The following is a 14,356-nucleotide window of genomic DNA, read 5'->3' on the forward strand; positions in this document are numbered from 1 at the left end:
GGGGGAGAGGAGGTCAGTGAGGAGGGGGGGGGGGGGGCAGATGGTGGAGGGCTTTGTATGTGAGGACCAGGATTTTGTAGGTGATCCGGTGGGAGATGGGAAGCCAGTGAAGTTGTTTGAGGACTGGAGTGATGTGATGGCAGGATTTGGTGTGGGTGATGAGTTGGGCGGCTGCGTTCTGGACCAGTTGGAGTCGGTTGATGTAGGTGGAGCTGATGCCAAGGAGAAGTGAGTTGCAGTAGTCCAGTCGGGAGGAGATGAAGGCATGGATGAGTCTTTCTGCAGCAGGAGGTATGAGAGAGGGTCTGATTATGATGTTGCGGAGGTGAAAAAAGATTATATTGTTCTGAAAACTGGCATAGGATCAGTGAGAATGGCCGTTACCTCTGACGCAAGAAATTGCTTGTATCATTCCTTGAGCAATCCTGCTTGTTTGTGTGATGCGCAGGTCAGTGGAACAATAAGGCCAGTAAAAGTTGAATGTAAAGGTGTCAAAAAAAACCTAAAAGATGTTCACAATTGGACAGAACAATTGTGAAGATGGTGTCAAAGAAATAATGACCGAGTCCTTAATTATTATTGTTACAGATTCCAGTTTAGTTGCACATTATAGATACTCTTGAAGGTTCTTTGAATGACTAAAATGTCTAAATAAAATTTTACTGAACAGAACTGAGAATGGAAAAATCGACTTCAAAAGTGAACCAAAGTCACAGCTGAAAAATTCAAGCCCCTATTATGCTTGTGTAAATTCGGAAAGTTATCTTTACAATTTAAATTAGTGGGTTTTTTTTTTTTGCATTGCTCAAAATAGCACTGTATAAATCCATATTCATAGTTCCTCTTCAGGTTTAGCTTAGATTATGGATTGGTGTAGAAAAATGTTGTCCTTCAAGATTTTTGAGAATGCGGAGAGTGAAGATCATTGCTCTTCTGTTTGTTGACAGCTCTCGGGTCTAACCAGCTCTCTCCCTGACACGGTCCTGTCACATCTCTGCAGCCAGGTAAGTTGATACTGCATGACCACCAGAGGCCCTGCTTCCTGCCACTTCATCAACCCATGGCAATAAACCTAGCCCAGGATGATCAACCCCTGAGATTTGCTGATATGGGATTAAAAAAATTATTTTGAACGTTGATGTATTTCACTTTAATTTTGAGTTTGGTAGGCAGATGGAAAATGCCTCCTTGGTCCTTGGTGCAAGGACCACGGGTGACTTTTAATTTCAGACCTCGTCTACATTTTACAGGCCAGCTACCTGACCTAAACTGGTGAACTGGGGCAGCTGAAAGGGCATTGTCCACAATGTAGGGAAAGATTTACATTGAAGTCAGGCTAAAATGTATTTCAAAGTCCAGAATGAGAAATAGTATGACAGGGAGATATGATGCATGCAATGTAATAATTTAGAATTGATTGTGATAAATCTGATGCAGTGTAAGAATTTGGATATATTCTATTAGTGGCAATTAGATACAATACCATAATTAGGTTAGTCCGAATATTAAAGAACAGTGCAATCACTTTGGTTAAACAATTTTGGTACATTTAAGCATGCAGTGTATCCTATCACACGATCTACTACGTGTTATGATGTGATTTGTTAGGTTGAAGCAAAGTAGCTAAAATATGGTGTGGTAGTTAAAATGTATGTGTTAATAAATAGTGCGATTAATTATGTTGCACTGCAGGGGTTATGATTGGAAATGACTGAAACAGCACGGATTTTGGATTTATTTACTTAGCTATTTGAAATGAAAACTGAATTTTCCTTCAGCATGATGCATTAGTAGAAAACCAGCACTTTTACACATCCTGAGAACCACAACTGAGATTTGTGCTCAGTTTGCAATATCAGTCTGGCAAAACAAAATCAGCAAGTTTCTCCTCATTGAATAAAGATCAGGATACAATAGATCATTTGAATAAAGTTTTACTATTTATGGAACGGTTACCTCCTTCGGTGCAGGCTATTGCTGTGCATGTCAGAGTTCATCCAACTATGAGTGTTGCATTTGCTGGAAATTCAGAAAGAAGTGTGGATTATTCCATTGACATTAGTGATGACAGTAAACCATTGTTATTTGCTTTGTTTTATACATTTAATTTGTGGGATAAGAGTGTTTTCCTGTCATGAAGTCCTGAACGTATTGAAAGATTAAAGATCCTATGTTTCCACATGGAAGAGTTGCAAACAAAGAGACAGTTACAAGATTAGGAGATGGATGGTCAGATAAACTGAGATACATGGAAATGTATTCTCGCAGAGTTTGGTGAATCTCTGGAATTCTCGACCTCAGAAGGTTCTGAATGCTAGATCCCTGAAGATATTTAATGGGCAGGAAGATACATTTTTGAAAGATCGAGAAATTGAGAACTTCGAAGAACTGGCACAGAAGAAGAGTTAATGCCCCGGGTAAATCATTAATGATGCTATTGAATGACAAGGCAGGCTTGGGTGGGGGTGGGTAGCGAGGTCACAACGATGAATGCTGCTCTTGGGCGATCCATATTGGCTAACATCTCTGCAGCCAAATTAATGCTTTGTCATATATTGCTGTCTGCAAAATATCTGAGGTAGCAAAGCCATCCAAAGTGTGAGAAGCATTTTGAGATGTGCATGAGAGATTGGGTAAGCTACTACATAAATGTATGGGCTTCCTTTATTGAATTCGATGTTGACCATCAGAATGACCAAATAAAGATGACAGTTTTCAATTAAGTCTTTACTCCTTCCCTTATCACTCTCCCAGAGCAATGTTTGTAATTGTAAGCTAATGATGAAGTTCCTAAGTGTGCACACATGGGTGAGATGCCATAGGTAGATCACATCCAGGCATTCCCAGTGATTGGTGCCTTCTGAAAATATTTAAGAAATTCTGTTCTGGAAAAGGCAGTAGGCTCTTTAATATTTGGTCAGCAGAGTATTGTGTAACATTGTTTTCCATCCCCATGTCAGGAGGAATTAATGAACAATACTGAGCTGGTGCAGAGCCTGCGACAGCAGATAGGAGCCAACATCAACCAGAGCAATCTGCAGCTCTTCTGGAACATGTACAATAGGTAATTGTCCAAGGTGGTACTCAGTATAACAACGGCACCACTAACACATCTCAGGGAAGGCATTAGTATTACAGAGATCCTCTCTCTGTGTCACCAACTACCTCTATTTCAGTGCACTGTCACAGACAGTTTATCACAAAGTGTCCTAGTTTCAACCATCATTAAATCCTCATTTGCTTAATGACATGAATTAAATGACCTATTCACCTGTATCCCACCTCCACCAGTAAGGTCAGAAATGTGAAAGTGCATTGATGGTTGCTCAATATTCATTAACATTCACAAGGTAGACAAAAGTGCTGGTGAAACTCAGCGGGTAAGGCAGCATCTATGGAGCGAAGAAAATAGGCAACGTTTCAGGCCAAAACCCTTCCTCAGACCTTTTTCAAACCTTCTTCAGGACCTCAATCCAGAGTTTCTCCAGCACTTTTGTCTACCTTCGATTTTCCAGCATCTGCAGTTCATTCTTAAACACATTAACATTCACAACTTCTCAGATGATGACTGAATTTATATATGCGTGCTAACATCCTAGGTTACTTTTTGAAGACGGGGACTAACAATCACAATAATACTTTATTAGCCAAGTATGTTTTGCAACATACAAGGAATTTCATTTGCCAAGACAGTCATACAAATTAGAAGCAACGGAACACACAAAATATCTTTTAACATAAACATCCCCAGATCTGTGTCTGGACACAATCCTGTCTCGGAGGTCTACGGACAATTCCTTCGACTTCATGGCGATTTTTGCTCTGACATGCACTGTTAACTGTGGGACCTTATATAGACAGGTATGTGCCTTTCCAAATCATGTCCAATCAATTGAATTTACCAATCAAGTTGTAGAAACATCTCAAGGATAATCAATGGAAACAGGATGAACCTAAGCTCAATTTTGAGTGTCATAGCAAAGGGTCTGAATATTTATGTAAATGTGATATTTCAGTTATTTATTTTTAAATACTTTGCAAAATTTGTCTAAATACCTGTTTCCACTTCTTCATTCTGGGGTATTGTGTGTTGATTGATGATTTAAAAAAATGAATTTAATCTATTTTAAAATAAGGCTGTATTGTAACAAAATGTGGAAAAAGTGAAGGTCTGAATACTTTATGAATGCACTGTACCTGTACTGCTAGATCCCTCTGCTTTACAGCACTCCCCAAGGCATTACCATTCACTGTGAAGGCCCTGCCCTGGTTTGACTTCCCAAAATGCTACATCTCGCACTTTAAATTAAAATCTATTAGCCATTCCTCAGCCTACTTGCCCAGCTGATCAAAATCTTGTTGTGATTTTTAATAACCATCTTCACTGCCTACAATATCACCTACTTTAACAAACTTACTAATCATGCTTTCCTTATCCAAATCATTGCCCATCTCTTGCGGCTCCACATGTAAATGACTGCTTTGGTTTCTGAGGGGCATTATTCTCTCACTCTAGTTACTCTTCTTCTCTTAATGTACTTCTGAAATCTCTTTGAATTCTCCTTAATTTTAACTGCCAGACCTATCTTCGGCCCTTTTTTTGCCTTTCTAATTTCCTCCTTGCATATGCTCCTCAGGCCCCTAAACTCCTCCATGGTTACACTTGATCCCAGTTACCAATACCTAGCCCATGTCTCCTTTTTCCTGGTCAGAGCCCCAATTTCTCTCGTCATCCAGGGTTCCTAATGCCCCTGTCCCACTTAGGAAACCTGAACGGAAACCTCTGGAGACTTTGCGCCCCACCCAAGGTTTCCGTGCAGTTCCTGGAGGTAGCAGGTGGCTGCCGGAGGTTGCAGGTAGGGAGACTGACAAAAACCTCCGGGAACCGCACGGAAATCTTGGGTGGGGCACAAAGTCTCCAGAGGTTTCTGTTCAGGTTTCCTTAGTGGGACAGGGGCATTACTCCCAGCTGTCTTGCTCTTCACTAACAGGAACCAGCATGCTTTGATCTCCATCACTCTTTTAAAAGTATCTGTAAACATTCTACTCCAAATGACTTTAGCAAGTTCCTGTGCAGTACCATTAAAGTTCACCTTGGCCCAATTCAGAATGGGCTTGCGTTAGTCCTATTTTTAATGGGACCAATAAAGTGTGATAGTTTGAAAATAACCGTATGTACAATTTCTTCTCCACAGCCGCAGGGATTTGGAAATGAACAGACCTGGAAGTGTGGCCAATGCCAAGACTCTGCAGTAAGTCTTCACCCATACCTCTTCATGGATTAGGATCCTCTTCAATACCACAACCTGACTACACTTACCTGTTCTTGCAGTCCATTTTATTGTTGTGAAATTCCAAAACATTGCATCATTCTTTATTTTTGTATTCTTCTCCAGCTTATGACCAGCTTGTGTGTTCCCATCACTGAACACGGTCTGAGGGAGAATAGGGAGGATTCGGTGATCTCTGTGAGGAGTGACAAATGCTCCCCACTGGTCATAGTATCAGACATAGTGTGAGACATTACATCCACCATTTCTGGCCCCAGATTATGAAGTTACATCCCTCTCACTGTCTAGAATGAGAGGTTACAACCCTCACTCTGTCCCCAGTGTGAGTGCTTCATCTCTTCGCTGCCTCTGATGCAAGCAATTTAAAGTATTGGTATTTTGTCTAGCTCGTCCAAGCTGTCAGACCGCACTACCCCTTTCTACTACTGCATTTCTCATTGATCACTGCTTTATGTTTCTCCTATAGTCAGTTAGCCCATCCTTCTGCTCTCATCCACACTATTGAACAAATGGCAGAAGCTTAAGCTCCACCTCCAATTGCATTGTGGCCCATTGACCTGCCTAAATCTACGTCACCTGCCCCGCCCCCAGCTACTACCCAAGTCTGTACCATTGCCAACCTAATGGCTTTGACTACTGCTTAGGTTAAAATGTGCAAGTAACTCTCCCTCAAAAACTCTGGGCAGAAATTCCTCAAGTTGCAGACACTGCAGATGAGGTAGTCACGGATCATGCTGTATTTCAGCTACTCCCCCCGCATTCTGAATGTAGCACACTACCTATATTGCTATTATTGTCCAACCTTGCTCTCTAAGATGGATCAAGTAAACCGGCGTGCTTGCAGTCTTAATGGGGTATGTGACCGCAAGTTGGGCTCTCAATCCCACCTCCTCTACATCACATGGGATGGAATGTGCAAGAGGTGAATGTGATCAATGGCCCAGACTCCCACAAAGTTATGCTGATGATCAGGAGGAAAAATCTCCCTGGCTGGGTTACAGTTATGAAGCAGCAAATGTCCTGAGTCAATAATAAAAGCACTTGAAACATTTGAAGGAAATGGTGAAGGATTTGCCTCCTTAACACTGAGCAGTCAGTCACAGTGGTACTTCAAATGAGAACAAGTTACAAATGAGAAAGTACCTTGTCACTGAATTATTGACAGTGCCTGAAAGGTGACAGCTGAAAGCTCTCAGTTTACTGTATATAACCTTCTCATGCCCTGTGCAAGTCTTGACCACTTGCCTGCAGGAGTTTCTCCCTAATCCTTAAATATCCAACATTTGTAATGGGGGTGTGCCAACATTACCTCAATAAGACCTCTAATTAAACTTTCTATTTGTGAGTTTGATCCCCGTATCAATATGTCTTCAACCCATGGGTTAAATATGAGTAGGGGCCTCACATGTGACTTGAAGGTCTTTCCTTGTGTTTGAAATGTGAGAAGAAGGTTCCATGCGGTGGGGGGAGGGGACGGCTGTTTAGGATCTGCCTGCAGATGTGAGAAAGAGAACTGATGATCCGGTGTATTGCAGGTGTCCAGTGATGCTGGTGGTGGGGGACAATGCCCCAGCAGAGGAAGGAGTGGTGAGTATAAAGTGCAACACTGCGTCGTACACGGCGGTAGGGTCAAATATGAGGCTTTGCCTCTGCGTTGGTCTTCTTGAAGATAGAATAGTTATTGCTAATTGTGAAGGTTAATCATAAGCCTAGACACTGGATTCAACAGTCGAATCAAGAGCATCTATTTGTCATATGCACTGAGACCAGAACAGTGAAATTCTTACTTGTTGCATCTTTACAGGCACATTAGCACAACAAAGCAAGATTATTCTGCACTCTGTATATTTCTCTTCAATCTATCCACTGAACCTGTGTTTAGTTTGATTGTATTTATGTATAATATTATCTAATTTGATTGGATAGTATGTAAAACAAAGCTTCACTGTAACTCTGTACACATGCCAATAATAAACTAAACCTATACATAATAAGTATAAAATAAGCGAATATGTAATAAATTACCAAGATACAAGATACATTTAATTGTCATTTGGACCCCTTGAGGTCCAAACGAAATGCCGTTTCTGCAGCCATACATTACAAACACATAGACCCAAGACACAACATAATTTACATAAACATCCATCACATCGCTGTGATGGAAGGCCAAATAAACTTATCTCTCCACTGCACTCTCCCCCCCCCCCCTCATGTCAGAGTCAAAGTCAAAGCCCCCGGCTGGCGATGGCGATTGTCCCGCGGCCATTAAAGCCATGCCGGGTGGTGCGAGGTCACACACCGGGTCTTGGTGTTAGAGCCCCCGGCGTGCGCTCGCAGAGTCCCGCGGCCATTCCAAGCCGCGCGGGGCAGTGATGTTAGGCCCCGCTCCAGGAGCTCTTCAACCCCGCAACTCGGGCGGGGGAAGTCGCCGTTGCGAGAGCCCTGAAAAGCGGTCTCCCTCCAGGGACCCGCGGGCTCCCGGTGCCACCATCCACAGACCTGCCGTTGGAGCCTCCGACTCTCCGGTCGGGCCGCAGCAGCAGCAGCAGCAGCGCTCCTCCACCGCTCCACCCGCTCTGGACTCGGCCAGCCCGGTGACGGTGAGTCGTAGCACCAGAGTCCCCGGTCTCTTCCTGTTGGAGGCCGCTCCTCGTTGCGGCCCCAACGACAACGGAAACCCGACGAGAAAAGGTCGGGTCTCCCGTGCAGGGAGAGATTTAAAAAGTTTCCCCCCCCCCCTCCCACCCCACCCCCGCCCCCCCACACACACACACCCCAACAAAAAATAACAAAAACGACATAAAAACACAGACAGAAAATAATAAAACGCGGACAGACTGCAGAGGCCGCTGCTGACCAGAGTCGCACCGCCCACTAAGTGGGCCCACCGCCCACTTAGTATACCAGTTATACTAAGTAACCAGAATTTAATAGTGCAAGCTGAAGTATGTGGTGTGACCTAAACCAAGTTCATAATAGTTTGGTGCTGAGGTAAAGTTGTGATTACGGTGGTTCAAGAGCCTGATGTTTGATGGGAAGAAACTCCTCTTGAATCTGGAGGTAACTGTTCTCAGGCTCTTGTACCTTCTTTCTGATGTAATGGCGACTTAAGAGCGTGGCCAGGGTGATATGATTCTTTGATGGTATAAGCTGCCTTTCTGTAAATCCCTTCAATGGTGAGGAGATTGTGAGGGACCGAGCAATGTCCACCACTTTCTGCAACGTCCTTCATTCTTCAGGCTGTGATGCATAAATTAAAAACTTGAGAGAATTGATCCTTTGTTGCATCTCTCTGGGTTGCTCTCATATTCTCCTGCCATCAGTTTTATTCCACTTTCTACCATCTGATCTACAAATCTCAGCATTAATATGAATATCTCTTTCGCTCATTGTGTTTGAGGTCTGTACAGCACATAACTCGGTTATTCTACATGTTTTTAAATGGGATTAATCTTCCACTAAAATAATACTGGGAGTCTGTCTACCAGCAATGCCAAGTTATTTTGAAGCTCTTAAGTTACATTCGAGTTACCCTTAGTCCACTTATGCAAATATGTGGAATGTGGCAATCAGAGAGCTCAGTTAAATGCTGTCCTGGTTATGTAATTGTACCTGTATCAATATCTATATATATGTCTTCCATGTTGTTAGTGTGAGATAGAAGCAGTGCTGTTTGGTAACAATAGACATCTTATCTACAGAGCATGGTGAAAAAGTGTAATTAGATCTACGTTTGACACTTATCAAAACTTACGATGCTTAATGTTATGCATGACTGCTAATTGACAACAAGCAGAGAATAATGAAAGGCAACTGACAGTATGAACTGTGCTGGTTGATGTGAGTTGGAGCACCGTGCATGTATTGTGAAGATTTCCTCTGGCTGGCATTTGTACTAGTGTTGAAAATAATAATGGATGAAAACGTAACCTAAAACATGGACAAATTGCTACATGTACTGAGCAATTTCCCCCCTAATTTTAGGAAAGATTTTTTTTGTTAAATATCAGTTCATTTTATCACTGATTGTTGATTTTGTAAAACTAATACTGCTGTCTCATTCTAGGTGGAATGCAATTCCAAGCTGGACCCAACTCAGACAACTTTCCTGAAGGTATTAAATGACCTGCACTGGTTGTGGAATCTGACAAATAAAGGTCATTTTAGGGAGAAACAAATCTCTGCACAGTTAATTGGCCATTCGTACCTAAATTATAGAGTGGGTGGGATTATTTCCTGATGCAAAAGCCAAAGATACTGGGGTGCAGTAGTTCTTACATTAAAAGACTCAAATTTTCTCAAACGCATTTTCATTGAAAACTGTAGGGGGGCACAGTTGGTAGAATCGCTGCCTCCCAATGCCAGAGACCCATGTTAGATTCTGACCTCAAGTGCTGTCTGTGTGGAGTTTGCAAGTGACCCTGCAGAAATCCTCCGGGTGCTCCAGTTTCCTCGTATATACCAAAGATTTGGTGATTAATTGGCTTCTGTAAAAGCACCCCAAATGTGTTTGGAGTGTATGAGATGTTGGGCTAACATAGAACTAGTGTAAATGAGTGATTGATGCACGGTTTGGTCTCAGTGGGCCGATAGGCCTGTTTCCAAGCCGTATCTCTAAACCAACATTTCTCGTTTCAGGCATCTAGCAAGGAAATCTTTATGTCAATCCTTTAATATCCCATTGGCAATAAGAGTCAAATTATGTAGGTTAGAGTGATGCACAGATTCCCTCCCGAAAGAATGTTAAAGAACTTGTTATTTTGATTTTGTCCATTATATACAATAGGTGCAGGAGTAAGCCATTCGGCCATTCGAGCCAGCACCACCATTCAATGTGATCATGGCTGATCATCCAATTATCACCCCATTAACACCTTACAGGCCCACATTTTTACAGGAGCATGGTAGATGCAGAGAGTCTCTTGCCCAGAGTAGGTGAATCGAGGGCCAGAGGAGATAGGTTTAAGATGAAGGGGAAAAGATTTAATAGGAATTTAAGGGGTAACTTTTTCACACAAAGGGTGGTGGATGTATGGAACAAGCTGCCAGAGGAGGTAGTTGAGGCTGGGACTATCCCAACATTTAAGAAATGGTTAGGCAGGTACACGGATAGGACGGTTTGGAGGGATATGGATCAAATGCAGGCAGGTGGAACAAGAGTAACTGAGTAACTGGCCGATGTTGGCAAGTTGGGCCGAAGGGCATGTTTCCACACTGTATCACTCTATGACTCTTGGAGCATTGAACTAAACAGCTTCTCATACCTGTTCTGTCATTGATTAATACCTGTTCTGTCATTGTTATATGGTTATAAGGACATGACTGATCTGAACTTAGCCTCAGCTCTAATTATCTGCCTGTTCCCCAGAAGCGTCGACTCCCCTTTTCCGAGAGCAACAAAGAAAGGGAATTTACAATAAACTACAGAATATTGAATAGTGTGGGAGACAAATGAGTTCCACCCAGCAGGATGGGTCAATTAAGTCATAGTCAATGTTAATTAGGATGCTTTCCTTTGGAAGGCAAGGGCAGAGAGGTTGTCCCATAGTTGGTTTACAGAGATCTGGACCTTGCCTTGGAAATTAGGAGTACATTTGGTAGCTTTCTCAGCCGATACAGATATGATGGGCTCCCTTGAATGGAGTAAGTATTCCATGATTATTTTTCCGTGAACAATTGTCTATTAGTTAGGGATAACTAAAGTATACACTCGCACATGCGTCTAGTTTGAGAAGCATGTGTTTACATAAAATTATTTCTGAATATTAAGATTCAGCTGATTGCTAAACATTTTGCTTCAGCAACATTCCTGATGTATTCATTAGATTGGTTCAGTCATGGTTAAATACATCAGTTCCTTTTGGTCTTCAATGAGAAACCTCTTGACATCTTACGGTCCTGCACCATGTGAATTTCACTCAGACAGCGCTCCTCCCGCTTGCTCTGACCCCGCCTGCATAACGGGCTGGTGAAAGAAGCGATGTGTGTGTGTTCCACTCTGACAGTTGCCGTTCCAGTCACCTGTTTTTCAGGCGATTGCCGGCAACTTGATAGTTGCCAGCAGTCGCCAGAAAAATTGCCTGTGGGACAGGCCCATAAGCTATCAACTGAAACATTAATTTGACAAAATCATTGATGAATCTTATTCATCCTCTACAAGAAAATTCTCCGACTCATTCATTCATCAGAGGCAGACAATTGCATGCTTCATTCACCCCAACACACAATGATGGACTCAATTTGACCAGTGGAACTATGGACATTATTCATGAAACAATCACAAATTGGAAACTGCAGAATGGAATATTTATCCATAGTGTATGTCACAGACCTGCCAGTTAAAAAAGTGAAGCCTTTGTGGGAACTCGTAAAATGAATTGCTGTTAGACAATTACACAACAGATTAAAGTTACAATCAGAGCCAGGCTGTTATTTTCTTGTGCATTGAGACAGGCTCAGGTCACTACGGGGCATACAGTCAGTCTTGTAATGAATGAGATGTTGACCAGCTGGAGCCAGGCTAGGATGGGAAATATTTATATAGCCCTTGTGTTCAAAAACATTGATCCAATTTAGACTTGAACCAATAGAACACTCAGTCAATGTGGATTGAAGGAATAAATGGATAGGTCACCTTGTTTTCTTGAATTAATCCTCTGAATCCAAGCCCTAGCTCTTAATGAAACAAACGAATTTAATATATTATGGATATCAATTGTTAGAGTATTAAATGTTAGCATTTTTCCAATTCCAAAAAAATAAGCATCTTGTGGGCATCTTGAGGAAGGACATCCTTGTGATTGAGGCAGTGCAGCGTGGGTTCACGAGATTGATCCCTGGGATGGCGGGACTGTCATATGAGGAAAGATTGAAAAGACTAGGCTTGTATTCACTGAAGTTTAGAAGGATGAGGGGGGATCTTATAGAAACATATAAAATTATAAAAGGACTGGACAAGCTAGATGCAGGGAAAATGTTCCCAATGTTGGGCGAGTCGAGAACCAGGGGCCACAGTCTTAGAATATAGGGGAGGCCTTTTAAGACTGAGGCGAGAAAAAACTTTTTGACCCAGAGAGTTGTGAATTTGTGGAATTTCCTGCCACAGAGGGCAGTGGAGGCCAAATCACTGGATGGATTTAAGAGAAAGTTAGATAGAGCTCTAGGGGCTAGTGGAATCAATGGCTATGGGGAGAAGGCAGGCACGGGTTATTGATTGGGGAAGATCAGGCATGATCGCAATGAATGGCGGTGCTGGCTCGAAGGGCCGAATGGCCTCCTCCTGCACCTATTTTCTATGTTTCTACTTTGTGAACATCGTTGTGAATTACAGGTGGTATTATGATTTAGTTGAAGAAATTTGGCAAATCGTCTGGTATTTCCTCATCCACAGTGGTAACCCTCATCCATGTTTTATTTTTTAGATGGCTGACTGTGGTGGCTTGCCCCAGATCACTCAGGTGGGTAATTCACACTTCACATTTACACAGATCTGTTTTCCAAAACTTCTGCCACGTTTGTGCCTTTCACTCCAAAACAGAAGATCATGTTTATGTGCTCCTAGAAGTGATAATGTAATTCAGCATGGGATATGTTTTGAAATTAGGGTGGCATGGCAGGAGGTGCCCTGAAGAAGTTCCCAAGGGGCATTGATGTGTCACATTTGGAATTTAATGTCTTGTCAATGGATTCTAATGGTTAGGGGTCTTTAAAAATGGCAACATCTGTCAGCTTCAGATTTCTCCCAATATCTTAACCTACATTGTTTATTACTCCATTGAAAGTGGTAATTAGCAGATGACATAAGGTGGTGCACTACTGTTTATTATTTTTTTATACTGTATGTCTTCAGGCTGATACTACTTTTTAGTTTTTACATTTTCTTCTAACAGCCAGGAAAGATGACAGAGGCCTTCAAATACTTTCTGCAGGGCATGGGCTACAGTAAGTATCAGAAGAGCTGCATTAAGTATGAATGTGTTTTGATTTACCTTCAGCATTATTAACAGAACGTATCTAACTCTGGGCGGTGCACATTGCTTACATACTGACAAGAGGATTGTACCTAGTGGTGTCACCTAATGGGGACACTGTTTGGTCCGGAGAGATCTCCTGGTTAAATTGTTGGCTCTGGAATGTTGTCGCTGTGGGATTGTTTACCGTAGGTTGTCCTCGCAGTGAGACTGATTGGCAGTGTTGTTCTGGCATTGAGAATGTATGGCATGGGTTGTTCTTGCAATGTAACTGTATGCCACGGGTTATTCGCACAGTGAGACTTGGCTGTAGCTTGTTCTTATAATGACTGACATGGGATGTGCCATTGATGGCACTATTTGCACATGGATTGTTAAACATGGGTAAGATTATTCACCGCATTTGTTCCCAAGGAAGGGCTCCTTAACATAGGTTGTTTTCCAGGAGAGAGATGTCGGCATGAGGCGCAGTAATGATGAGGCAATTCTAATGTGGGGCATTGCTGAGGTGAGACTGTTCTACCTCGGGGCATTGCCATGGTGAAATTATGTTCTACATCAAGTCAAGCCTTGTTTATTATCATATGCTCACGTACAGTGAGATACAGGTACAGTGAAATCTTGTTTGCAACAGCATCAAAGGCACATTGATTCACACAAAAATGTAAATTGTAAACAAATTACACAAAATTACATGTTTACTGCCAGTAAAACCATATTGGGCAGAGTATGCTCTGGAGAAAATTGCGATCTTAATGTGGATCACTTCTCACTAAATTGGATCCGTCTTATACATCTGAGATTCTATTTCATGATAACTAAGTCAGAGCATGGAAACAATGAGAGATTGATATTTAGGGATAGTTTTGACTTTCATGCATAATTCTGTCTTGCAATGTAATATTCAGAAGTGATTGCATTGTCAGTTGTCTAGAGCACATCATTATATGCTTCCAGAGTGTGTGGCGGAGTCTCTCTCTGTGAGCACTGCATATTTCTGTGCCTGCTTTGGTGTCTAATTTGAACATTATCATTTATGGTAATAGTCCGTAGGCCTATGTCTAGAAGGATCAATCAAATTAGTGAAGTGCA

The 14,356-nt window shown here is 42.1% G+C and overlaps 1 protein-coding gene across 6 annotated transcripts in view; it reads left to right on the forward strand.

The window, feature by feature from the left end:
• Nucleotides 1-14,356, forward strand: part of ndrg4 (NDRG family member 4) — a 105,807-nt gene that overhangs the window by 84,186 nt on the left and 7,265 nt on the right. For all 6 annotated transcript variants that reach the window (XM_055648664.1, XM_055648665.1, XM_055648661.1 and 3 more), the window contains 7 exons: nt 948-1,004; nt 2,961-3,064; nt 5,196-5,252; nt 6,827-6,878; nt 9,361-9,408; nt 12,716-12,751; nt 13,184-13,235. In XM_055648664.1, the coding sequence (XP_055504639.1) occupies nt 948-1,004; nt 2,961-3,064; nt 5,196-5,252; nt 6,827-6,878; nt 9,361-9,408; nt 12,716-12,751; nt 13,184-13,235 (406 nt within the window). The remainder of the gene's footprint in view (nt 1-947; nt 1,005-2,960; nt 3,065-5,195; nt 5,253-6,826; nt 6,879-9,360; nt 9,409-12,715; nt 12,752-13,183; nt 13,236-14,356) is intronic.

This window comes from Leucoraja erinacea, chromosome 17 (genome assembly GCF_028641065.1).
Source record: "Leucoraja erinacea ecotype New England chromosome 17, Leri_hhj_1, whole genome shotgun sequence".
Classification (NCBI taxonomy): Eukaryota; Metazoa; Chordata; class Chondrichthyes; order Rajiformes; family Rajidae; genus Leucoraja; species Leucoraja erinaceus.